This window comes from Mustela nigripes, chromosome 14 (genome assembly GCF_022355385.1).
Source record: "Mustela nigripes isolate SB6536 chromosome 14, MUSNIG.SB6536, whole genome shotgun sequence".
Classification (NCBI taxonomy): domain Eukaryota; kingdom Metazoa; phylum Chordata; class Mammalia; order Carnivora; family Mustelidae; genus Mustela; species Mustela nigripes.
This window is the reverse complement of record NC_081570.1, coordinates 80,683,624-80,709,723: the sequence shown is the minus strand read 5'-3', so window position 1 is coordinate 80,709,723 and position 26,100 is coordinate 80,683,624. Positions and strand designations below refer to the sequence as shown.

At 45.0% G+C, this 26,100-nt stretch overlaps 1 protein-coding gene and 1 long non-coding RNA gene across 6 annotated transcripts in view; one reads left to right on the top strand and one right to left on the bottom strand.

The window, feature by feature from the left end:
* The window catches only part of SLC44A3 (solute carrier family 44 member 3), a 116,611-nt gene that overhangs the window by 50,526 nt on the left and 39,985 nt on the right, over nucleotides 1-26,100 (bottom strand). For 3 of the 4 annotated variants that reach the window (XR_009399542.1, XR_009399543.1, XM_059375458.1), the window contains exons 10-12: nucleotides 18,056-18,221; nucleotides 8,058-8,214; nucleotides 5,414-5,500 (exon numbers count right to left, since the gene is read on the bottom strand). Coding sequence is in view for 2 of the 4 variants with exons in the window: in XM_059375458.1 (XP_059231441.1) it covers nucleotides 5,414-5,500; nucleotides 8,058-8,214; nucleotides 18,056-18,221 (410 nt within the window). In the remaining 2 variants the exon portion in view is untranslated. The remainder of the gene's footprint in view (nucleotides 1-5,413; nucleotides 5,501-8,057; nucleotides 8,215-18,055; nucleotides 18,222-26,100) is intronic. The other variant, XM_059375457.1, reaches the window with a different exon arrangement.
* LOC132001159 (uncharacterized) lies at nucleotides 8,760-12,911 on the top strand. 2 transcript variants are annotated; one of them, XR_009399545.1, is made up of 3 exons: nucleotides 8,760-9,256; nucleotides 9,420-9,521; nucleotides 9,945-11,528. It is a non-coding gene; the product is annotated as an uncharacterized LOC132001159 (long non-coding RNA). The 2 variants fall into 2 exon arrangements; XR_009399544.1 differs by adding an exon at nucleotides 11,571-12,911 and having other exon boundaries at nucleotides 8,965-9,521; nucleotides 9,945-10,093.

Sequence of the window (26,100 nt, the reverse complement as noted above, 5' to 3'; positions counted from 1 at the left end):
CTTGTTTTCCAAGCCGTGGTGAGTTTTTCCCCGCCCTGGACCAGACAAGATCATCTGTGGCCTTTCCGAGCCGTATATCTGTTAGTCAGGGAGACAGGAACTACGGCCGTTTCTGATCAACTTCGTGTCTCATTCCCAACAGATGTCAAAGGACCGCAGCCTGGGAGCTTTATGGCTTGCATGATGGCAGACATGGGCTGGCCTGTCTTCTCCAGCAGCTGAGCAGGGTAGAGGGACATGAAGCTGCTGGGTGTTACAGGGCTCTGCTCTTGCGAGACTGACGGGGTTGACGGCGTCTCACCAGCATCTGGTTGCCAGGAATGTCACGGATTTGCTCCCCTGGCTGTGGGACAGGGGTCCTGGGAGCACCGCTGCAAGAGGGGTGTGGCCAGATGACCTCCCATGTGCTCTGTACACACACAGGATTTGGAGGCTGGAGATCTGGGCAACGTCAACCATTGCTCGTGGCTCTTTGTGACCCCAGGGCAAGTCCTCAGCATGGATAAGAGGTATGATGTGAAAAAAGCTGGAAAAACATGCGGTTCACGCTGTCCCCACTCTGCGAGGCTGCTGCACCTTACCAGGGCTGGCTTCACAGAGGAGCTCCTCCCAGGAGAGATGGAGTAGAAACAGTCACTCTTAAATTGTTTGCCCTCCACCCACAGGTCTCTTCTCATGCCCATCCCCACTTCTGGTGCCAGAACAAAGGATTGAAGAGGAATGCGATTCTCAACACGATGAAAAGACGACGAGTTAAACAAGAGCCAAATAGTCAACAGAAGTAAAATGTTAACTAAGACAAGAATAACTGCAACGGAACAACGGAGCCAGCCCAAAGCGACTGTGGGGTATACCCACAGCGAAGTGTTCCTTCCCCAGGTTGCTAATCCCAACTCTGTGTGCCCACACTCACAAGCTTTGCAGCATTGCCAGGCATAGCTGTGGTGCCTGACGTTTTGACAGAGTAATGAATTTGAGTCCTCAGGAAATGAAGTAAAACACCAATTTTAGTTCATAAATAGCACATTTTAGTAAGCTTTAGTAACACACTATGTACTTTACTGATTAGTTAATAGCTCTTGGTTGCAGATGAAAATGAAAACCCATGCTATTTTGCCATTTGCCTGTAAGAATTGAAGAAAGAACATTCTGGAATGTTCAGGTCAGTGGGGAGTCATCAGGAAGAGCCTTGTTGCCCACCAGTGGGTTTCAGACTTGGAGGAATACCGATCTAAATTAGAACTAACATCAGAGTTAGGACAGACATCTGTGTCATCAATGGACAGGAGATGTGTACCTAGGGAGACATTTCCATGAGAAACTTAGTGGACACACTAAGAAGTAAGAGGTGTGTCATTCCTGCCACTGCGTTAGCCTGCAGAGCCCCATAGGGGCACTTCTCAGTCAGGATCCTGGAACATGCTGGGAGGGAGCGAGAGGCTACAGGATCTTCTTGACTGAAAATCTCTGAGAACAGCCCAGCCCAGTCTCCCAGAAGCTTTAAAGATTTTATTTATTTATTGGACAGACAGAGATCACAAATAGGCAGAGAGAGGCAGGCAGAGAGAGAGAGGAGGAAGCAGGCTCCCCACTGAGCGGAGAGCCCGATGTGGGGCTCGATCCCAGGACCCTGAGATCATGACCTGAGCCGAAGGCAGAGGCCTTAACCCACTGAGCCACCCAGGCGCCCCTCCCAGAAGCTTTGACACTGACTTGCCTGAAGGGAGACGGTGGGCCCTGACCCCACTGATAAGCCTTTTCTGGATCCATAACTGCATGATTCACCCTTCACCCTTTTCAATGCCCCTACACCCTTCATGTCCTCCTCCACAAAAATTTGCCCCAGTGTCAGCAACTCATGGGCCTGGCCCCTGACAGGGACAGGTGCCTGAGAGAGTACCACAGACAGTACTTGTGTCTTCCTCTCCCCTTGTTTAACAATGTGTACTGGTGAAGGGCTTGGGTCCTGGAGGCAAAGCAGATACAGATTTAAACCCTAGTTCTGCTACTGGCTATGTGCCCTCTCAAGCCTTATCTATCAATTGGAGATTCTATCTCAAAGGGCTGTGGGGGAAAAGGAAGGACTGGACTGATGTGAAGGCAGGAAAGTGTTCAACGCATGGCTGGGAGCACAGTGAATGCTAGAAAGCCCAGGGCTCCTGCTGCCCTTCTCAGCTGATGACCTCCAGTGGGTGGTCAGGGTTCTTGGACAAATGCTCTGCTCTAGGACAAATGCAAGGTCTTCGAGGAAACCTCTCCTCATTACCAAGATTCCCCTTGCTGAACTTCCACAGTCCCCGTTCCAGCACCAAAAGTGTGCCTCTGCACTGACATAAAGGTCCCATGGGAATGCCTCCCACTGTCGCCCCCTTCCTCAGGCTAGCTCGTCAGCTCGCTGTGTGTTGGCTTTCTGTCACCACAGTCCCCTTCCCTTTCAAGCACGGATGGTTTGAATACAGCATAAACAAGTACATAGGTGTTGGATAAATGTGGGAGGTGTGCCCACGTCACTTTTTCAGGTATACACATATTTGGTCTTTACGGTGGAGAGACAAGTCATGAGACATGATGACATGTGGGGCTTGGTCTCCCGGTCTGCAAGTGAGTCACTCACTGTGCAGCCTTAGGCGGGAGGTCTGTAAGAATGCAGTGACTGCCACCTGCCTCCCTCCCGGGGCTGGGGAAGATGAATCGGGCTTTTTAAGCAGCAGCGGTGAAACACGACCCGGCTTCTTGATGCTAAGAAGAGCATCTGGGCTCTGATGGTAACAAATGGGTCTCATTCTCTTTCAGCATCTCCCAGCTCCGACTCCACTAAACAAGGCCAGTAAAATAGGCCGCAGCGTTATAAAATCAGATTTCCAGAGAAATCTTCCCCCAGGAACTTGTGACGGTGCCAGGAGATTTTTCAAAAGGCGAATCTAAATTCCTTCTCACTTCAGGCTCCCTTTGCCTTCTGCCCAGTGAGATCAACAGCTCTGACCACGATTATACGGTGATTATCTTTATTCTTAAAATCTCTATTTTTCTCTGTTTTCCAGGAGTGGATTTAGACCAGAAGGGACTGTTTCCTTCCTATCAGTATTCACATCATTTTTCTCTCTTCCTTCTCCACGCTTCCCTCCTTTCTCCCTCTCAAACCAGCAGGCCTACCTGCAGGGCCAGTGTTGGCCTAGGCTGCTGGGTCCTGCAGCGGCCACCACAATGAAAGACACTCTGACGGCTGGTTCATGCTGAAGCCTAGTGTACCAGCCCCATGACCAGAATCTGAAGGCCCCAGCCCCATCTGCAACACGAATGCATCATGGGCGGAATCCAGGCTAGTGGGGTCTTTTTGTGGTTCAGGGACAGTCACTCTCACTGAACATCTGGTAAAAGGCCCCTAGTTCTTTATAATGGTAATTAAGGTGTGGCTAGCTTGGAGGCTACTTAGGATCTTTGAAATAGTTTGAACTCCCAAGGGAAAGGGGAGTGGGTTCCTAACAGGTGGTGGAATTTCAGAGCGCAGAATATACAGGATAACAAGGCGGAGGAGAGAAGCACAAGGTGCAGGACAGTGGCTAACAAATATGGTTTAGCAGCACTGCCCTGTCTTCAACTGAAACCTTCCGTGGAATCCCACTCCGAGCTCCGATGGGAGCGGCACTGCTCTGCATGGAAGCCAGGGTAAAGTGGTGGAGGTACGGCCCACACTTCTGCTTCCTCACCGTTGCTCTCCTCCCCTGAAGGGGTGGTTCCTGGCACCCACAAGGAGCCCCCAGGCTTCCATGAGTGAAGGAGCAACAGAGAAAGGAGGTGAACTTACGTACACAGTGAGAGGGGATGGCCAATCAACTTTAGGGCCTTATGGGACCCTGTGGCCAACATATTTGGATATCAGTGGTGCCAATGCTTTCATCTTTCTAGTTTACCATGTTTCTTAGCCTTGATTTTCATGACCAGATATATTTTATCAGAGTATATTTTTGTCATGCATCTCAAAGTCTTTGCAGACTAAGTTGGTGTCTGGATGTGTGCACACAGTTCTAGGAAAGAGAAGCTGGCATATCACATCCATGATAAATAAGACAGTCATAGGGTCTGGTTTCACTTGCTATACAACTCACTATTCTGAAAGGGGCTAATTACTTTTTAATTTTATTTATTTATTTGAGAGAGAGAAAGAGTGAGAGAGTACGAGCAGGGGGAGCAGCAGAAGGAAAGGAGAAAGCAAGCTTCCCACTGAGCAAGGAGCCCTATGCAGGGCTGGATCCCAGGACCCCAAGATCATGACCTGAGCAGAAGGCAGACACTTAACCACCTCAGCCCCCCAATGGCCCAGGTACTATGGTATTTTACTATGCTTTATGCTGGCTTAAAGCAAACTGAATTAAAACAAAATACACTCTAAAATGAACTCGAGATTCTTTAGCACCTAAAAATAGAGTTTTACACTATTAAGACCACACTTTACCCTGAAAAATGAAAGGTATTCTTAAAACCACTTATAGTAAGATGTTAAAAACAGATGGTCTAATTAGTCCTTTTACTTTGGCTGTATATTTATTAGGAAGAGGGGCAATAATAAGAAATACTTTGCTAAGTGAGATTTCTGTGGACTTTTAAATTATAATAGCTGACTTAGAAAAATACTGTTTTCTGTAAATTTGGCTGAGGGCTATTAATTTCTGAAATTATCTACAGAAAAGCGTAACATATACTTAAGTGTCCATCAATTTGAAAGACTCAAGAAAAAAAATGTGAAATCCAAACAACTGCAGTATATAATTTTTTCTGATTTTTAAAGGAATATTTATAGCTTGAAAGAGAAAAGCTGGTGAAATATATAAAAATCAGACAAGCAATTCTTTTCCTATTTCAGGAAAATTACATACAGTTCTTAAAGAAGACATTGACAATTAGCCCTCAGTTGACACATACTCATTATGCTAGAATTTCTAAAAACTCCTCCCCTTTTTATTTCTGAGAAGGGAAACACATTTCCTTCAGAATTGGAAGAATGGCTTTAATGACCTATATAATCTATAGCTCAGAAGCAAGATCCATCAGACAGCCTGTTTTCCTCTGGTCAAAGCTAAGAATAACTTCCACATTTTTAAATGGTTGGGAAAAAAAAATCAAAAGAATGACAACATTTCTTGACAGGTCAAAATGACATGAAATTCACATTTCAGTGTCCATAAAGGTTTTTCTGGAATGCAGTCATGCCCATTCATTAGTACTTGGTCTGTGGCTGCCTTCCTACCACCACGGCAGAGTTGAGTAGTTACAACTGAGACTGAATGGCCTCCATGTCTGAAATATTCCTACAGTCTGGCCTTGCCCAGAAAAATTTGCCGACCCCTGACCCAAGAGATGGAGTCCACTGGAGGGTCCCTCTGTGTGTCCTTGGGGCATGCGGCAGTAGACATACCTGGTTGAACTGATGCAGGCATTTGTCCAGACACCAGGAACAGCAGAAGCAGTGTCTGCACACACATCTGGACCACGGACCACGCTGCTGGAATTGGGATCAGAACCAAACGAACAGAGTCAGAAATACAGAAAGAAAGAAGCAGGCAGTTTCTACAGACACATAGTCCAAGTTTCTAACTTGGAGATTTATGTACCTGGGGAGGCACTTGGTGTGGGAGATGTCCTTCCATTCTGCACATGCTACTACTACAACTAATTATTACCACAATTATCGCTGAGGGTGAAGCTTCTCTTCTGTGGGCTTACCTTGTGATGATTGCTGGTGACCTCAGCAAAACCAGAAATGGGTTAGTCCATATTTACTAGCAAAGGTAAACTAGGCATTCTGGTTCTAGTTCAAAAAAACCAAACAAACAACTCTTTCCATCTTCCCCTAAGTGTTGTCAGTGATAAAATTTGCTTTTTCAAACCAGTTTGTGTTCTTGAAAAATCCACTACCTAAAGATCGTGAAACAAATAATACATTGTAGATACTAATTATGTGCCCATATAAAAAAAGGAATCAAGTTTGACTTTCTTTGCAGGAAAAAAAAATCCCATACAGAGATTTTTTAGGGCTAAATTTCAAGGGACAAATTAGTCCTTTGACATGTAATTTGGACATAGCATAGCTCAAGAGTGAATAAAACTCTTGGAGGAGGGGTGATTGAATGTGTCCCACTGACTGCCCAGAGTTAAAAAAACAAAAAACAAAAAAATCCCTTTAAACAATCCTGAAAATAGTCCTCTCTTGAAGACCCCAGAAGTAACTCAGCCTTATATGGACATTTTCTTGTCCCAGTGTTAACTCAATTGGATGAAACTTGATCTGGACACTTTTCAGCCTGGCTGTGGTTGTGAATGAGCCATTTCATGTAGGAAAGATCACACAGCAGTGGTGAAAAGTGTTTAAGTAGTAGACACAGTGTGGGGGAAAACCATGTCTTTTTAACTGAAGAAAGCAGTGAGATCACGAAAGGGGAGTTTGGCCCCCTGATCCTTCTGGGATCTCAGAAGTGATAAATAACCTAGTGGACCCCTGCCACAGAGACCAGTCACTAACACCTCTTTTAGATTGATGGAAGGCTGCTGGCCCAGAGTTTAAGGAGCCTAGCTCTAAGAAGGATGGCGAGGTTCTCTAGTGCTCATTAATTTGTGATTATCTATTGCCAATGCATACAATGAATATATTTAAAATAGAAATATGTTCTACTCTTCAAAAAAGTCCTTCTTGAAGGCGCCTGGGTGGCACAGTGGGTTAATAAGCCTCTGCTTATTAACCTTATTAACGACCTTCAGCTCAGGTCGTGATCCCAGGGTCCTGGGATCGAACCCCGCATCCGGCTCTCTGCTTAGCGGGGAGCCTGCTTCCCCCCACGCCTTCTGCCTGCTTCTCTACCTACTTGTGATTTCTCTCTCTGTCAAATAAATAGATAAAATCCTTAAAAAGAGAAAATCCTTCTTGAAATGGAAGGATCAAAGTACAAAATGCAGGAGCCAGAGTAGCTAGGTTTGGCTTGGAACTGGAATGCCTCTGCAAGTCACCAAAATGCATACATTTTTCCATCGCTTGAAATGTAGCCCTGAGAATCTCACTATAGGATTTATTTCCAAAAAAAGACAAACTTGATTCTTTTTTAATGTGGGCACGTAATTAGTATCTGCAGGGCAATCTTTCAATAGAAATACAAGAAAATACTCTACAATCAGGGCAAGTCCTTAGCATGTATTTCATGATAAGGAAGCTAGATAGTTTTATGTGAAATTCAATCCATTATTCCTAATTCATGTACCAATCGTAAGCCTTGATTAGACACTTAAAAACATCAAACAATTTTAAAATATAGGAATAAACTCACATGTAGAATTTCCCCAATTTATGTGTCCTTTAGTAAGGACACAGACCCACGTCCAAAAGGTTGGAACCAGGTAAACTTGTGAAAACTCTGATCAAGTCACAAACACTGAGGTGGGGGTGGGTAAGGGATTAACATTGTGTGAGAACAGAAAAGTTGGGAAAAGTCCAGACTTCCCTTGTTTGGCAAGCCAGAAATACCATGAGAACAGCTGTTTTCCTGGTGTTCTGGTTTCCACTGGCATTCATAACCAAATGTGCATGGAAATAAAAACCAGGGAGGAGAAAAACCCCCAGGCACAAAAGCTCTACAGTTTTCTGTCTTTTGAGCTGAGATTTAGGTCAGCTTGTCCACTTCTCACTCTTAAGCACATTTTCTCTCCCTGTCTCTCTCTCACATACACACACGTGCGTGCGCACGCACACACACATTCTCTCTCCCACTCACTTATTAAAACTACCCTCCCCACTCCGCACCAGTCACTTCCCACAGCACCCTCTAGGAAACAGAAAAGGTAAGGAATATTTTAGCTTTAAAAGAGAAACAAACTAATATTATTCCTATCTCATAGTATATTTTTTTACTTAAAAAACAAACAAACAAACAGGATAAGTGTTCACAGAAACAATGGCCACTGCCGAGGGTCCACAGTCCTGTCCTGGGACCTGCTGCAGCTGCCCAATGATTACCTTTTCTGCCGCCGCCCCCCCAACACCCTCTGCCCTCTGCACTTAGGGACAGACTTACCTTGCCCTCCAGAGTGCTGGAAATGTACATGAGAATGGTTCTTGGAATCCTTGTCACAGTGATTAAAAATGACCCTTTTATGGCTGTTCCTTGATGGTAGCGGAAAAGAATAGAAAGAGACCAAAGGATTGGGCGATCAGGAGGGTCATTTTTATTTCTGGGAAGAGAGGGAAAAAAGACAGCACTTAAAAAACACCATTTAAAACTTCTCTGGTTCAAATTATCAACAGTGATGATTTATAAATGCAATAAGCAGTAACGCAATAAGCATTTGGCAAAACTTTCATACTCATTGGTAGCGAAGGTTAAATTATTTCTTGGACTGACTTCTTGTCATGCCACTCAATGCTACAAACAAACAAAAAGGAAAATTAAAAAAAAATACTGAGGAATGAAAATAAACAAGCTTCCCTCTTTATCATGCCTCCCTTCCCCCAAATCCTGTAAGTTTTCTCTTAATCTCATTTTCCCTTTCGGAAGTTTAATTATATAATCATTCCCAAGGTCTACATTACATATGTAAAAATTGCCAGCATTGGCTTGGTGATTAAAATCACCACCAAATCATGTGACCAGGAAGGGCAGCCACAGGGACACCAGTGAGCTCCAGCTTGACGTGAAAGGGACAGAAAGTTCCAGCTCCCGCACAGCTCCAGGCTCCTAAAATCCAGCTGATTTCTACTCTGCTCTTTAAAGGTCACTTCAGTGTAAATCATTTGTGGAACGTGTCATGACACAGCAACCAAAAACGCAAAAGCCAGTTTCCCAAGCAGAGGGGAAACAAAAAGTGAAAAAGAACAGAATAGGCATGGCCTTCACCCTACCCCAAACCTGAAAGATAACACAAAGGCGGGAGGGCTGGCGCCACCCCTCCCCTGACCCTCTCAATTCCTGCTGGTGCCAGTTCTAGAAAATGAGGCCCTTTCTGAGAAGCCACCTCTGATTCAAGTGAAGCTTGGTTACTTCATAATGGATTATGCTACAACGCGCTCCGGTTACTAATAAGTCACTATGAATTAAGGTTCTGACAAGAGCCTAGGTTTTGAGGGAGAAAACGGAACGTGGCCAGAAATGTCTCAAGAGCTGGCAAAAGGGCTGTCCTTTGCTGGTACTGAAATCATCCAGGAAGGAAAGGAGAACCCGAAAGTCCTACTGGGAGGAGAGAACCCGTGATCCAGTCGCCCCACGAAAAGGATGATGTGTGTTTCAACTCAGTATTACTGAAAATAGGAAATACCAGGGAAACTATTGCTGATATGAATTCATGCTGGTCTGATAAACTAGAACAGTGGTATCGGCCAGGAAACTCTGACATGGTTTTTCCCTTTCCTCAGCTTTTTTTTTTTTTTTTTTTTTTTAAAGGAAGAATGTTTGCTTTTCCATTTAGGAGATTTACGTGCCTTAGAACTTCTTAGAGCGTCGAGAGGATACAGGGAAAAGAGGACAGCACCTGCTTTCCATCTGGTAAGGAAACAAGTGATTCACAGGCCACTGTGAGGGGGGCTCTGGGGTCTGGTCTTCCGGGTGTTGAAGTCTCGGCTTCAGCATCCTCGTTCTGAAAACATTTCCCTGGGAGGGATCAACCATTTCGGGCAGCAGCGTGACTGCTGTAGTCTGTGACACACTCTGGTTGTCACTCTAGGCTCTCTGGGGCTTGGCTAGAAGAGGATGCCTCAGTTCCAGAAGTTGGGTTATCATGTGGTGGGAGAAACAACTTAAAAAGAAGGCTCTTCCAACTCAGGCTGGCTCGTGGAGACAGGAGTCATTAAATACACCCCCCCCCCCACATGCCCCCAATTAGAAACCATCCTACAGAAAAGGGTTAAACAAGCAGAGTGTCTCTGAGGCCTCCACCTTGTCTTCTTAGACCTTTCTCCATGTTCAAAGGTAACATTGCCCTGCCGTGCCTCCCCGGGTGTGTTTGTGGCCACCACCTTCATCTCTGCCTCCTTCACAAGCAGCAGAACCTGCCCTCAGGAAGAGGACCTGATTATATCCGATGAAGCTTAAAATGATACTCATCTCTGGATTTCACGGTATTCTGAGAACTGGCTTGCGGGAGGGCAATGCAGCGCTGGGCGTGTCAGGCAACCTGGGGCTGAGCTGAGGAAGCCGGGGCTTTCCGGCAGGTCTGCCTGTGTCCCCAGGCCATACTGCGTGTGCAGCACCTTCCACCCCGCTTCTGTGGCAGTGGCATAAGGAAGACCTGGGGGAGTGAGAGAGTAGGTGACTCTACGATGCGTCCCTCGCCCGGCCCTGGGAACCGGTGTCCCCTTCATTTTAAACTTGTGGCTGTCTTGTGGAAGCCGGAGCCCCAGGACACCATAGCAACTCAAGGCGCCAAGCAGAGGCTCTAACTGTCCCCTCTATCTGAGTCCTGTGGCGGCTCTGGGTCACAGCCCACCAGGGTTGTGCGGCAACCACTCGTCCCTCGGACAACACGGCATCAGGCCCAGCAAGCAACTTCAGCATCCCAGAGGCAAGTGTCAGCGGCAGGTGGCTCCGGCCAAGGGCTGAGGACTCAGCAACGGTATGGGGGTGTAACTCTGTGCAGAGGCTCCTGGACAAGGACCAGCCTGAACGGGAGGGACGGCCGCCTGTATAAATCCGGTCCCCAGCAAACGGGTGCTGTGTGGTCCCCGAAGAGACCACCCTTTCCTGATGTTTCTTTCAGCAACATCACCGTACGGTCCATCTTTCCAACCCTCCAGAAAAAGGAGATTGTCTTTATTATGAAGAACAGGATTCTGTAGCCGTCCCCGGTGACGCTGGCTAGGGTTAGGAAACCCATCTGTCTCCCGCCTAAATCCCACAGGCTCGGCTATTCACCCAGCCCCTCGCTGCCTGCTCAGCCAGTCGAGAGCAGCTGGAAACCATCTCTGGAATATCTAAAATCGATGATGAAGTCATGCCTCAAGCGTCCCTTCTCCGAGTTGAACGGTTCTAGTTCCTTCCTCTCACCACCCCTCGCCACATCTTTATGGCTCTCTGTGGACCCCTCTTCAAGTGAATGGTTGTAAAAGAGAAATTTTACAGGTCGCTGTATCCTGACGCTTGATGGTCTCTGCGTGACGTCTTCAGCTCTCACGATGCTTACTTACATCCATGACAAAGATGAACGCAGGCAGGCTAACCCCCACCCCCACCCCCGGAGTGCAGGCCAGAACATGAGATCTTGTCAGCCTTGGGACGAGGAAAAACCTTAAGGTTTCCAAAATTTGGCACCATGTAAAAAAGAAAGCAGAACTCCTTAATAAAGAAATAGTGCTCTAAGTTAGTCGACATACATTTTGGTTTTATCAAAGTAGTATGTAAATATCTTAAGTCAAATAGCACGAGGCTAATGAGAGAAGACAGGCGTTTGCTTTCCCACTGCTCATTTTCTTTCCCTAGAAGTCATACGTTTATTTCTTCTGTAACTTCCCCCACACTTCCAAATTACGTGTTCTTTCTGCCACGTGTTTTTTTCTGCTTCTGATATTGTCTACTGAATTCTCACTCTTTTTTTTTTAGAGGTGGTGGCGAGGGGCAGAAGAAAAGGGAGAGAGAGAATCCCAAGCAGGTTCCACAAGCAGCCGGAGGCCAGTGTGGGTGGGGCTTCATCTCTCAGCCCTGAGATCATGACTGAGCCAAAACCGAGAGTCAGACACTCAACTGGCTGAGCCACCCAGGCGCCCGACTTCTCACTTTGAAACATGTCTGTCAATTGTTTATCTTATACAACCTAAACATTTTCCCATTCTCTCCTTCTTCTCAACAGATTTATACTGAAGTTTTTAGAGTTTTTCCTCTGCTTTATTGAGATATAATTGACATAAGACATTCTGTAAGTTTAAGGTGTACGATGTGTTGATCTGATATATTGTAAAATGGTTACCACCACAGCACTAGCTAACACCTCCCTTACGTCACAGAATTACATTTCTTTATTTTGGTAAGAGCATTTATGTTCTACTCTCTCAGCTACTGTCAAGTATATGATACAGTCTTATTAACCACCATCACCATGCGGGACATTAGATCCCTAGAACTTATTCATGCTAACTTGAAGTCTGTACCCTCTAACCAGCATCAGGCCATTTCCCGCAGCTGCAACCCCAAGCCCTATAAGTTACCACTCTACTGTTGCTAAGTTTCTACCATTTTCGCTTTTTTACATTCTGCATATTACAGTATTTATCTTTCTCTGACTTATTTCGCTTAGCACAATGCTCTCAAGGTCCATCCACATTTTCACAAATGTCAAGATTTTCTTCTTTCTCATGGATGATTAAAATGCCATTGTGTGTGTGTGTGTGTGTGTGTGTGTGTGTGTGTGTGTACCACATCTTCTTTATTTAGTCATCTGTTGATACTTGATCAACATGTGGGTTGTTTCCATAACTTGGCATTGTGAATAATGTTACAATAAACATGGGAGTGCAAATATCTCTTTGAGATCCTATTTTCATTTCCTTTGGATATATACCTAGAAGTGGGATTGCTGGATCATAAGGTAGTTCTATTTTTAACTTTTTGAGGAAGCTCCATACTGTTTTCCATAGTGACTGCACCAGTTTGCATTCCCACCTACAGTGCACAGGGGTTCTCTCTTCTCCACACCCCTGCCAACACTTGTTATCTCTTATCTTTTGATGACATCCATTCTAACAGGTGTGAGATGATATCTCCTTATGGTTTTGATTTGCATTTCCCTGATGATGAGTGATGCTGAATACCTTTTCATGTACCTCTTGGTTATTTGTATGTCTTCTTTGGAAAGATAATATATGTTGTTCCTCTGCCCATTTTTTAACTGGATTTTTTTAAAGAGGTGAACTTTATTTATTTATGTATTAAATCTGTACATTTCTTGTTTCCTTTTTTGGAAAGATTTTATTTTAGAAAGAGAGGAAGAGCGTGCTCATGTAAGTGGGTGGGAAGTGCAGAGGGAAAGAAGGAGAAGCAGAAAATCTCAAGCAGACTCCGTGCTGAGTGAGGAGCCTGACGCTGGGCTCTATACGAGCCTGAGATTGAGACCTGAGATGAGACCAACTGCCCAAGCCACTTGGGCACCCCTTTGCTTATCTTCTTTTTTAAAGATGTTATTTATTTGAGAGAGACGGAGGGAGAGCATGCGTGGGCTAGGGTCAGAGGGATAGGCAAACCCCCCACTGACTGGGAGCCTGACTCAGGGCTCAATCCCAGGACCTTCAGATCATGACCTGAGCTGAAGTCAGATGCTTACCTAAGCCACTTAGGTGCCCCTATTTATTTTTTTAGAAAGAGAGAAAAACAGAGCATGCATGAGTGGGATATGGAGTAGAGAGACAGTAGGAGAGGGAGAAGGGAATCTTAAGCAGGCTCCACAAGTGTGGAGTTCAGTCTGGAGCTTGATCTCATGACTCTGGGATCATGACATGGGCCAAAATTTAGAGCCAGACACTGCATCAGTGAGCCACCCAAGCACCCCTTTAGTGGAGTTTTTGTCGTTATCGGATTATATGAGTTCTTTATATATAAATATAAAGAATATTAACTTCTTATGAGATATATGATGTGCAAATATTTTTTTCCATTTTATAAGTTGCTTCTCATTTTGTTTTGTTTTGTTTTTTACTGTGCAGAGGAGCTGAACAATCTATACCCTGGAAACTACAAGACTTTGATGAAAGAAACTGAAGAAGACACAAATAGATATTTTGTGAATCAATAGAATTCATATTATTAAAATCAAAAGAATTCATATTATTAAAATAGCCATACTATCAACACCATATATAGATTCAATGCACTGCCCATCAAAATTCCAATGACATTTTTCACAGAAAAAGAAAAGGCAGTTTTAAAAATTTGTGCGGTATTAGAAAAGATCCTAAATAGCCAAATCAGTCATGAGAAAGAAGAACCAGCTGGAGGCATCACACTGAATTACGCTGCAAAGGGGTAGTAATCAAAACAGTGTGGCACTAGCATAAAAATGACATATAGATTGGTGGAACAGAATCAAGAGCCCAGAAAGGGAAAAGAATAGTCCTTTAATAAATGGTGTTGGGAAGGGACGCCTGGGTGGCTCAGTTGGTTAAGCAGCTGCCTTCGGCTCAGGTCATGATCCCAGCGTCCTGGGATCGAGTCCCACATCGGGCTCCTTGCTCCGCAGGGGGCCTGCTTCTCCCTCTGACTCTGCCTGCCTCTCTGTCTGCCTGTGCTGGCTCTCACTCGCTGTCTCTCTGACAAATAAATAAATAAAATCTTAAAAAATAAAATAAAATAAAATAAATGGTGTTGGGAAAACTGGATAGCTACATACAGAAGAATGAAATTACACCCGTATCTTAGACTTCTCACAAAAATTAATTTGGAGTGGTTTAAAGACTGAACCAGAGGAACTGAAACCATTTAACTAAAGATAACATAGGGAAAAAGCTCCTTTGACATTGGCTTTGGCAATAATTTTTTGAATATGAGATAAAAGCATAGCCACAAACGCAAAAATTAATAAGTGATAATAAAAAGCTCTGCACAGTAAAAACAAACCAAAAACCAAAACAAACAAACAAACAAACAAACCAAAACCAAAAACATGCTATTGTGAATGGGATTGCTTTATTTTTCAGATATTTTGTTGTTCTAGAAATGCAACTGTTTTTGGTATGTTGATTTTGTATCCTGCAACTTTACTGAATCCACTGATTAGTTTTAATAGTTTTTAGCGGAGGTTTTAGGCTTTTTCTATTTATAAGATCGTATCATCTGCAAACAAGGACATTTTACTTCTTCCTCTCTGATTCGGATGGATACCTTTTATTTCTTCATCTTGCTCTGGCCAGGACTCCTAGCACTATACTGAACAGGAGTGGTGAGAGCAGGCACTCTTGTCTTGCTCCTATCTTAGAGGAAAAACTTTCAATCTTTTACCACTGAGTATGTTTCGGTCAATGTTTAGTGTTTACAATATCAGTACATTAGTAACATTCACAATGATCCAAGTAGTATTTTCTTTTAAAAAAATTATGTATTTATTTATTTTTGTTGGAGTATAAACCAAGTAGTGTGTTCTGATTACAGTTCCTTTCCTATACAACTTTTGGGTTTTCCTGAAGTTAGTAACTGTTTCACATTTTTTACTTGCTTGGTTTCTCTAGGGCTTTATCAAATACTTCACCCAAGTGTAAATATTTTCTCTACTTGCTCAAACATATCTGGCATTCTCTTAGTTTCCTTTTTCTTTTTTTCCCTTGGAGACATGCCTCTGGGAGCCCACTGCTCTTCTGCTCCTCCTTGGACTGGGTGTTTTTTATACCTGCTTCATGGAAGCTACCCTTCTGGGAACTCCCTGTTCTTCTTTACTCTTCTTTACTCGCATTTCCTGAAACTCCTAGTTTCCTACGTGGCTTACTCATTCATTTCCGAGACCACCCTTTCCTAAGAAAGATGGGGAGCAAAATATTTTGGGATGTTGTGATCTTGAACATGACTTTATTCTCTTTTACCCTTGACTGAGAGCAGGAACAGGTATAGAGTTCTAGTTCTGAAAATAATCTCTCTTTAGAACTTTGAAAAGTTTGCTCCATTGTCTTCCTTTTTAAGAGCTGCTGTGAGACATCAGACCCCATTCTAGTTTTAGATCCTTTGCCTGTGATCTAATTTTCCCTTAGAAGCTTCTGGGATCTTCCCTTTACTCATGTCCTCTCGCTCTGGGAAATTTTCTTTGATAACTTCCTCCTTTCTCTTTCCTTTGTTCTCTATTTCTGGAACTCATATTAGTCAGATGTTCAGTCTCCAAAATGCAGCCTCTAACTTTTTATCCTTCCTTTATTTCCCATCTTTTTGTCTTCCTGTTCTACCTTCTGGAAAAACTCTTCAATTTTATATTTTAATCCTTCAGAAGAAAAATTCCACTTTTGCAATCACATTTTTAATGACTAAGAAATCTTTTTTCTTTTTTGTACTTATTTTATGGATGCGGTATTTCTTTGTTCTGAGGATATTACAGGTTTTTCTTTTTTTTTTTTTTGTAGGTTTCTTCTGTTGTCTGAATTGTCTTTATTTTCCCTAAATTCCCTTTGCTTGTTTTGTTCATTTAGGTCTTTTGCTTTACTAGAGGTTATCTGTGAATGTTGAATCATCATGGCTATCCATTCTTATTTAAGACTGAGGAGCTATAGCGTGAATTAAGTATAGCGTGAACTGGCGGCTCTGTATGAGGGGTGACATTTGCCTGGTGAGTTTCACTGTCTGTTCAGTCAGGGAATCATTTCATTCGGGGACCCCTCCCCCACCATATGGCATTATCTACGGGTCTTTACTTTGGGTTGGTAATTTCTCCAAAGAATCACCTAATCTCTTGCCAGGGGATATCAACCTGGCTGTCAACATCCTAGGAACTGAAACACTGAATACCCTTTAATGGTGGCCGTGGGGGTTCTCACTATTCAGTCTTTAGACTTTTACTTATGCCCTCTTCTTTCAGAACAGAGCCTTACCCCCAGCCTCAGCTGTGCCAGATACCCAAGTCTGGACCCTTTCTGCTTTACCCCTCCAGAAAGCAAAGATCTTATCTCCTGCTGTTTGGAGAAGGGGCTTAACTGTTCCTTAGGAAGACCTATAACAAACCTTCAAAAGTACATTTTACACTTGAATTCCTGCCCATCTAGGGTTTTTTTTTTTTTTTTCACTCAGATCAGCCTGTCTTCCTTTTACCTCTTCTCCCAGCCAACACACACAGACGAGCCTGATCAGGTTTGTCTAGTCGGCTCAGTTGCTACTCATCCATCCTCTCTTCAGCTTCCAGCATTTGGTTGATATTTCTTTTCTCTGTCGTTTCTTACTGTCCCTGTACGTTTATGCCTCCTTCATTCTTTCATGGTTTGCGGGGAGGGGAGCTGGAGTAGGAAGAGGGATTAGAGGTCCAGGTAGACACTCACTAGAAGTCCAAACCAAAAGCCCCCACTGAAAATGCTTCGGTTTTGTGATTCTGAGGTAACATAAAAATCACTACTGTCAGACAGGTGTCACCTGCTAGCCAACACGGTTAGAATAATCTTTGCTCCCGTACTCAGGAGCAAGCTGCACACGCCACCCACCTCTAGCGGCTCAGAGGTTCTTAAAGCCAAGGCCTACAGGCCTGGTGTGCATTCCACAGTCTCTAATGATGAGGGCTCCCGAACAGCACCCCTGTATTAAAACCCACAGCGCTCCTTATTGTCGGGAGGTAATTGCTCCTTGGGATGAATCATCCCTGCCTGACTTTCTTACCCCCACGAATATTCATGCTTATCTGCTCATTTGGTCTGAGATCAGAGGAGGATCAGCCCTATCGGGAATAAACTTCCTGTCCTCAGTCCAACCCTGTCATTGTCCTGGCCTGTTCAGTTTGCCTGTGGTTTTATCTTTGCCCTGTGGAGAGTCACACACACACACACAACACACATACGAGGTAAAAAGTTCGGGGGTGTGTGTGTCCTCAATTATTTTGATGAGGTAATGGGGTAGAAACACTTAAATAAGTATCACGCTGAACAAAGAAGCAAGTAATTAATTCCCTAGTACTTAACAAGATGAACACGAATTGTATTTATAGTTGCCTACAATTTCCTTAGGCTTTAAAATTATTTTCTAAGAAAACATTTTCCCTATTTTACATAGGATAAAAGAATGCTCACAGAACTTACTGCAGCGTGTTCCAAACAGTTCAGTAATTTTCTTAGGTTTGAAGTCAATAAGAACGGATATTTACGTAAGTCAAACTTTCCTTCCAGATGTCTTTCAATTCTAAGCAGTAGGATTACAACTCTGTTTTGCTTCCCTCTGAATTTTCTAGCTTAAGGCGAAAGAGCTTGGAAATGCGACAGATTTGAAGTATAATATTTCTTTTCACTACCAAACAAGCATCCTGGTCAAAATTTGACCTGTGTCTTTGATGCCTGCCAATCCCTTTTTAAAACTCCAAAGTACTTTTCGTGATATCTGACATGAAGCACGTAGACAAGTCAAGGGCAGTCACCCGTTAGACCTACCTGTTGAAATAGCAAGTGACCAGCGCCCCGGCTACCATGATGTGCTGGCATGCGAGGATGAATTCGCTGGTCCAAATGAGGCCAATTAAATGGTACCACCACATGTACCGAATGCCTACGAGAGGCTGATATTCCACTTGGCCACCTTCAATAACCCGTGCAGCTCCTAAAGTTTAAAACACAAATATGCTTTATACCAGTGTTTGCCAAAGCACGTAAGATGGTTCACTAGGCCACTCTTCTCGGTGGCTGGCTGTTAGCATTCCCTAGACAAAAAGATACCAGAGTAAAGTTGGAAGTATCCAACCTCATTTGAGCTCTTCATAGCACACACAGAAAAATGGGACACAGGTTTAACTTCTGAGTACTAGCAATAACCATATGCATAATGACTAATGGGTAGGCAATTTGCCAGACACTTGACCTATACTCTAACACTCATCCCACTCTGCAGTTATGAACACTGAGGTTTGGAAGAGCCAAGGAACTTTCATAAAGTCTCACCTGTTCATGATTAGTGGAAGAAGGAGATAAACTCTGACACACTAGATCCTAACATCTATGGTTTTTGTACCACACCACTTTGTGATTAAAAAAAAAAAAACTTGTTATTAGGACCATAGCTGCTAGGATTATATTCTAGAACTCTACTACCCCCCAAATTTAGAGTTTATAAATGAGACAAGACTCTCCATTTATTTTTAAGGGATTCATTTCAGAGTTCATTTCAAGGGCAAACTCTTCTAGCACATTTAAAATACCTACTGGGTCTCAATGTTAACGTAGGTTTATATCTCAGCCTGAGCTGGGTAAGCTAGTCAGTCTCCTTAGGTATAATACCCATTTCCTGCTGGTGGGTTTGAATGAGATTACACGGTAAATGCTTAATATAGGGCCTGGTCTATAGAAAGTTCACTCCGTATGTGATAATGATTTTATTAAATTTAAGGAGCTCAATACTGGAGTAAACCAGGCCAGGAGGGTCACCCCAACAGGGCCCTGCCATTTACATGGCCAGTCCGTTTGATTTGCCCTCATTTGAGGAAGGCCCCAAATAAGCTCTGCAATTCAATTCCATTCAGGTTGGATTTAGTAAATCCAAATCCCAGCTCCGTGGCTCGGCGTGATTTCCAGATGTTTCTCCTACTATGTATTTAAAATTATTGTAACTATACTAACTACAATCCTAAAACTATCACAAGTCAGAAGATGGGCACTTCCGTCTTTAGCAAACCTACAACCTGAATGACATTTAAGGACTGTTTCATATTTTCTTTCTTAGCTATAAACTGGTTTTAGGTTCATAATTCCTGTGTCTAGAGACATTCACAAGAGGGTCTCTGTGGAGGAAGTGGGAGAAGGTAATAGTGATGTGAAGCAACCGGATTCCATGGACGGAGGCCGGCCTTCGGGCCTTAGGCCCTGCGTTCTGCTGAACAAGAGTCACATTGTGAGAAACAGTGGAGCGGCCTGATTTACAGAGAAGTTAATATTTTATTGAGCACTGGGCTCTTCCTGCCTGGGAGGCAATCTTCTGTTTCAGGTATGGCACTGAGAAATGTTTATGCTTTTCCAAAATGGGTGCGTTTTAGAAAAGCATTCCCCGCGCTAAAGGAGGTGAGCCCCTCACCACTAATGCACGCACTGAGGTAGATCAGGTCGGGGGAGACTTGGAGAATCACTTTATGGAAGGTCAGAAGAGACCAGGGCCAGCCCACAAGCACATTCTACTTCCCGCAAGGTCAGGTCCTGGGGAGAGACGGCAGTTTCGCAAGCACAGGCCTAAAACGTCACACATGGTTCGGGGGTGGAGAATGTTGCCACAGAACAGGAGGCATGCTTGCTTTGACAGATGAAAGGTAAATACGGAGCCCTGGCTGCTAAGGGTGGGGGGTGGTCTCTCTTCGTGGCTGCCCTGCACCGTCAGGGGCACGCTCACACATTCCGGCTCGGCACACTGATGGCTATAGCGACTGGAGAGTGGCCAAAGTGGTAAGCCCAGATTGATACAAGCTGCCCACCCCTCAGCATTTTCCAGAGAAGCAGAACCCCTATGTTATTCTGGTCACTGCTGTTTTAGAGTATCTTTGTCTCTGCCACCTTCTTTGTTCCTCTGGTTCAGCCGTATCAGGCTGTTTTGAGACTTTCCTTTAGGGCAGGGTTTCTCAACAAACCAATTCACATTTTGGTGCAGATAATTCCTCGTTGGGGCTGGGGGTGCTGCCCTGTGCCTTGTGGGATGTTTAGCATTCATCCTGACCTCTGCCCACAAATGCCAGGAGTAACCTCCCTCACCCCCTCCACTTAGGACAGCCCAAAAGGCCTCTGGACACTGCCAAATGCCACTTGGCGGGGACAGACCTACTGCTCAAAAACCTCTGCTTTACAGCAAACAATCTCTGAAAAATCAGGCAGCTCAGGCTTCGGGCTGAAAGCCTAGGAAACCGTGGTTACTGCCTGTGGGTGGGGCAGGCGTGTAAATGCTCGCAAGACTGCCCTCTCCTGGATGGCAGTGTCAGTGCAGGCAAGAGCCCTCCATCAGGACCAGCAGCTTTGTGGACGACTGACACTAGAGCGACTGCTCTTGTGTTAAGGGGAACTGGACTTCAGATAGATCCCAAACTATGAGGATCACAGGGATGATGGTGCAAAGGGCACTGAACTCGGAGAGGACTTGGTCCCAGTCTCAGCTTTTGACACATGTGATAAGCAACCTGGGCCTCTGCTCTCTCCTTGTCCAGATGAAGAGGGTGGACAAGACAAACCCTGAGGCAGTAGTTACAGCCTTGGGCTTGAGTCCCACAGGGTGAGATTCTTATCTCAGCACTGACCCCTAATGGCTGACCAGCCTCGGGCAGGTTATGGAACTTCATAACATCTCTGTTCCATCTCTTGCAATCTGAAGACACTAACACCAACTCCTTGCGTCCTTGGGGACCCTGACTGCCACACATGCAGCTGTTATGAGGATTAAGTGGCTAAGACCCTGGGAAAAGCGAGTACGATACAGGGTTAGCTATAACCGAAGGATAGGTAGAGAGAATTCCAGCTGTGGAGTTAACAATATTTATTAAGCATCTACTCCATGTCGGAATGATGCTGGACATTAGCCATTAATGGAGGGAATATGAAAGACGCAAACAAATAATCAGAAAGAAGATACCATCTGAGTGACTATCAGGAACTCACATGTTGCTGTATTTGTCTACTCATCTCCCCTTCTTCTGGACTGTTTGTAAGTCCTCCTTGAACTCTAAGGGTTCCACCCCCACTCCGGACCATTGTCACTCTCTGTCAATGATCTTACTTCTGGTTTCTCTGAGGAAAGAGGAGCAATCAGAAAACTTCTGCCGGGGCCTACCTCCAACATCTACTTGCTGTCAGCAAGAGCCCATAGCCGAACCCCCACTTAATGGGATACACTGTCCGTGATCCCAAGGCGAACCCTTCCTCTGGATCTCCTCCTCGTCTACTGATGACAGCTCTTCAGCCATTCCCCTCCCTGCTTCCTCTATTCAAATGTACCTCTTAAGGAAATCATTAACCATCTTTCATCTTTAAAAAACAAAACAAAAACCAAACCTTCTCCTGGCTCTACTTCTCCAGCTTCCTTGCCATTTCTCTGTTCCTCTTTAAGGTTTTTTTAAGCTTATTTATTTTAAAATAATCTCTGTACCCAAGGTGGGGATCGAACTCATGACTCCAAGATCAAGCATTGCTCACTCTTCTGAGCCAGCCAGGTGCCCCTCTGTTCCTCTTCATGGCCGAATTCCTCAAGATGGTGCCTACTTACTCATTTCTATTCTTTTCTCCCTCTTTCCCTTAAACCCACTCCCATCACGATCCGCCCCCGACCTCCCCTAACCTCCGAACTTCCCTGAAGCAGTTTTGTTATGAAATTCAGTGATCCATCCTCAATCCCTTGGGTCTTATCTCGCTTAGCCTTAGCTTGACACACTGTAGGCCACTCCCAAATTCCTGAAGCCCTTCCCCCACACTCCAACACTGCATACTTTCTATCCTCCGGCCCACTGGCTGCTCCTGGTTAGCCTCATTTCTGTTTTCCTCCTCAGCTCCTGGATCTTTCACTGCTGAAGGTCCCTAAAGAACAGCCCTTGGATTTCCACTCTTCTCCCTGCACTCATTCTACGCTCATGGTTTTAAAGACCATTTCTAAAATGCTCCCAAATTCCCAAATGTGGCTTTCTAGCTGGGACCTCTCCAGAAACTTCAGACTCAAACAGCTAACCGCCCACTTGACATCTCCAGCTGGCTGCCAGAAAGCTGTGTCGGTTAACACAATCAAGGCTGGTTAACACAATCAAGGCTGATATGATGTCTCCTAACATGCTCCTCTCAGAGTCTTGCCCGTCTTGCAGACGGCAGACTCATTCTCCCATTCCTCAGCGTCATTTCTAAATCTCCTCCCTTCACACCCTCCGCTAATGTATCAGGAAATCCTTCAGAACAGCCAGGGAATCTGGTCTGTCCCACCTCGCCCCTTATTATGCCAGCACCATCTCTTCCCTGGATGACTGCTGTTACAATATAAGTCAGGTCATGGTACTATTCTGCTTAAAACTGGAATGACTTCCCACCTCAGATTGTTCCATAATGTTCCATAAATATTTACTGAATGAACAAATGAGTGAATGAATCAACCTTCCTTAATAAATCTAATAAAAAATATATCTCCGATATATTCTATATCCCTAATATATCTTACTATAGAGACCGGAGATGATCTTTGGGATATCATCAATACAAACAGGGGGAAACTCATCATGAAGCTAGCCATACGTTCAGATATTAAAAACAAGCTTTAAAGCATTTCAAAAGAACAAGGTGATACTCATGATCATATACATGGCAGTTTCTCAAGGAAGGCAGTCCAGCCAGTGGGGATAACTTCCCAAAGGAAGCAGGTCCAACTTGGAAGGGCTCAACCTTCTAGTACATTCTGTGCACTGTCCTCTTCCAGCAAGCTGGCTCAAGTGTCCTCCTGACATCCGTTCTTGCCTATGTCTCTCACTGGCTCAGCTTCTGCTCTGACAGCATGAAGATGAAGGGAAAAGAGAAGAAAATCTCACTGTCATTGAATCTGTAATTTACCAAGTTCTTTCTGAGTATACGTCTCATTTAATACAGAGCTGCTGTGAACTCACCTACTGATTCAGGATACACTCACTGAACTCATTGAGGGGCTGCACACTGGGGCAAAAGACCCAAAAGAAAAAGACATAGCCCCCGCCCTCAAGATGTCCATACTCCAGGGGGATGGAACACATGAGTCATTGCCTTGCATTATTGTTCTTTCTAGGACTCATCACCATCTGACAAACAAATATTTACTTATTCCCTCTCTGCCCACTCACTAGAAGCTCTGTCCTGTATCTAGTTCCCAGGGTTGCAATGGAGAGCTGTTGTTGAAAGAATGAAGAGTATAAAAAATGCAAGGAAAATGAAGAAGCAATACTAGGTATGCCCGGCGCACTTACAGATAGATTTCTAAGAGCTGCAATGCTCACAACCATTCTTGGAGAATGACTAGATTTTCAAGCAGTTTGGGGGTAGAGAGTGGGGTGCAAGTTGTGAAAAGATGTTTCCAGATGAAGGCATGGCAGGTGCAAAGGCACGAATGTCCCTGCAGACTGTTTTCCTTTGCACCCTCTCAAAGGGCCCCTAAACTTCAAAAAAGCAGGGACTGTTTAAAATCTCTTTTGTGCAAGCTCCCTCTACCTGTTCCTAGGACAGGTCTGGGCTGCTAGGAGACTTTATCTTCTAGATCTCTAGGAACTTAAAAAAGACAATTTTCTTTGAAACTGTGTTCTCAAATATACTAGGCAGGGCAGAGAGTAAAGCTGAAGCTCGGTACCAGATACTCTAGCCGACAGGAATTCCCAACATAAGGAACATATATAGGCCCTTATTTGCAAAGCAAAGCTCTGGCACCATCTCAACCTCCTCACATCCCTGTCAAGTTTCCATTGCCAAAATGGGAAAAGGGAAGCACAGAGGAACAAGGAAGGCCAGACCCAGCCGAGATCCTGGGTCCCTTGATTCCAGGCATGGCCCTTGGCCCTACTGCATCCCTGTGGTGACCTTTCTAATTGCAGCACACCGGGAGGGGAAGTAACCCCCTCCACTAAGACGGGCTTCCTCCACTGTCAACTCTGGGGTTTCCGGACCACCCTAATGGTGTACTGAGCCCACGTGGGCTCCTTCCGACCTGCACCTGCTGGCTTCCCAAGGTTATGACAGTTTCACTTTTCCCCACTGGATTTTAATAGTCATTGTCACATGGCTGGTGGCAGCAGTTTATAATGGCTAATCAGTGTCACAGGTGCAGGGCCTTGATACGGTCTCCTGAAATGATTCCCAGATAAGCCAGAATTTGTTGACTACCTCAGAGACTGATTTAAAGCCTCTAGAGAAATAGCTCATCAGGGCAAAAATCAACCAAGTTCACTTTTTCCTGAATTTTTATTTTCCTTTTTATACATTAAGATTTTAGTTTCTTTCTTCTTCTTCTTCTTTTTTTTTATTTTTTAAGATTTTATTTATGCTTTTGACAGAGGGAGTGAGCACAAGAGGGGGAGCAGCAGTCAGAGGAAAGGGAGAAGCAGGCTCTCAGCTGAGCAGGGAGTCCAGGGCAGGGCTTGATCCCAGGACGCTGAGATCAAGACCTGAGCCGAAGGCAGATGCTTAACTGACTGAGCCACCCAGGTGCCCCAAAATACCAGTTCATTCAGCCACCTGACATGATAAAAAGCTCCCAACTATCATCCACTGAGGACACTCCCAACCCCTGCAGCCACACTGGGCACCAGCTGGACAACTGGAAGGTTCTATAATTCGCCGAGGGGATGTGAGGGGAGACAATCCCTCTGATCACCCACATCACCTGGCTTCTTTTCACAAGCTCAGACTGCAGCTCCCAGTCTCCCACAAGTGCAGCTGGGATGTCTCCTGAAGGTCAAAATGACATGACGCCAAGAAGCGACCTGCCCAGACCCAGAGCGGTGGCTCTGGCATGGAGTGAAAAGTTCTTTGGAAACAAAGGAGTTCTGTGCACCTGAGTTGGCCCACAGGTGAGTGGAAAGAAGAGTCAGGTGGCTGGAGGGAACAGCCAGTCTGGTATTTCGGATGCCCGAGCCAGGAAGGAGGGAAGGCCATAGCTCTCTGCGATACCTCCTCTCCTATAAAGTGGAAGGTCTGCTAGCACGCATGCCTACGTCAGGTCCCAGGCACCTGGTTTTCCTTCCTGCCCTTCTGTCCCTCACCCTCTGGCCTGGTTTCCTCCGTCCACTGACAGAGAATGGCCACACTTTAGTACCTGACCTCCCAGATGGCTGCAGAATGCTGTGCTATCTTTGGCCCCACAGAATCCCCTACCTGTCTTCCTGCCTCTCCTGCTCGCAGCTCTGTAGCAGATAATCTCGTGCCCTGGGGCCCCGGGCACAACTTGGGCCCAACGGGGAACTAAAGGGACACCCACTGGCCGCTCACCCCTGAGGCAGCCCTGGGATGTGTTCCTCCCCACCTGTAGCCCCAAATCCCAGGACTGGCTCTCTCCTTGTTGTCTGTGATCAGGGCCTCTCCTGGGTTTGCTTGAGACCCCTAGTGAATCCCCCTTGGCTTCTTTCTGTTATCTTCTGATCTGGCAATTTCTAGTTCATCCTCTGAGAAGCCTTCCCTGACTCCCAAAGCAGAGTGGAGCCCCGTTCCCATGCTCTAGGAGCTCCTCAAAATTCTCCTATCGTGACATTCATTAACCTTCACTAAGAGCACACATTTCATTGTCAGTCTGTCCTGCTGGACTCTTAAGTGCTATTAGAAGACACCATTCCTCCCCAGTGCCTTGCCCAGGGCCTCAGCCCCACAGTGTTCCCCTAACATTTGTGAAGTAAAAGGCAAGAACAAATGAATGGGCCCTGCCCCAGAGTATGGTGGGTTAAGCACAGTCCTTCAGCCAGACTCACAGCCCACAAGGACGGGAGGGGCGGCTATGCCCCAGGGTCTGGAGGAGGATGGAAGGTCCATCC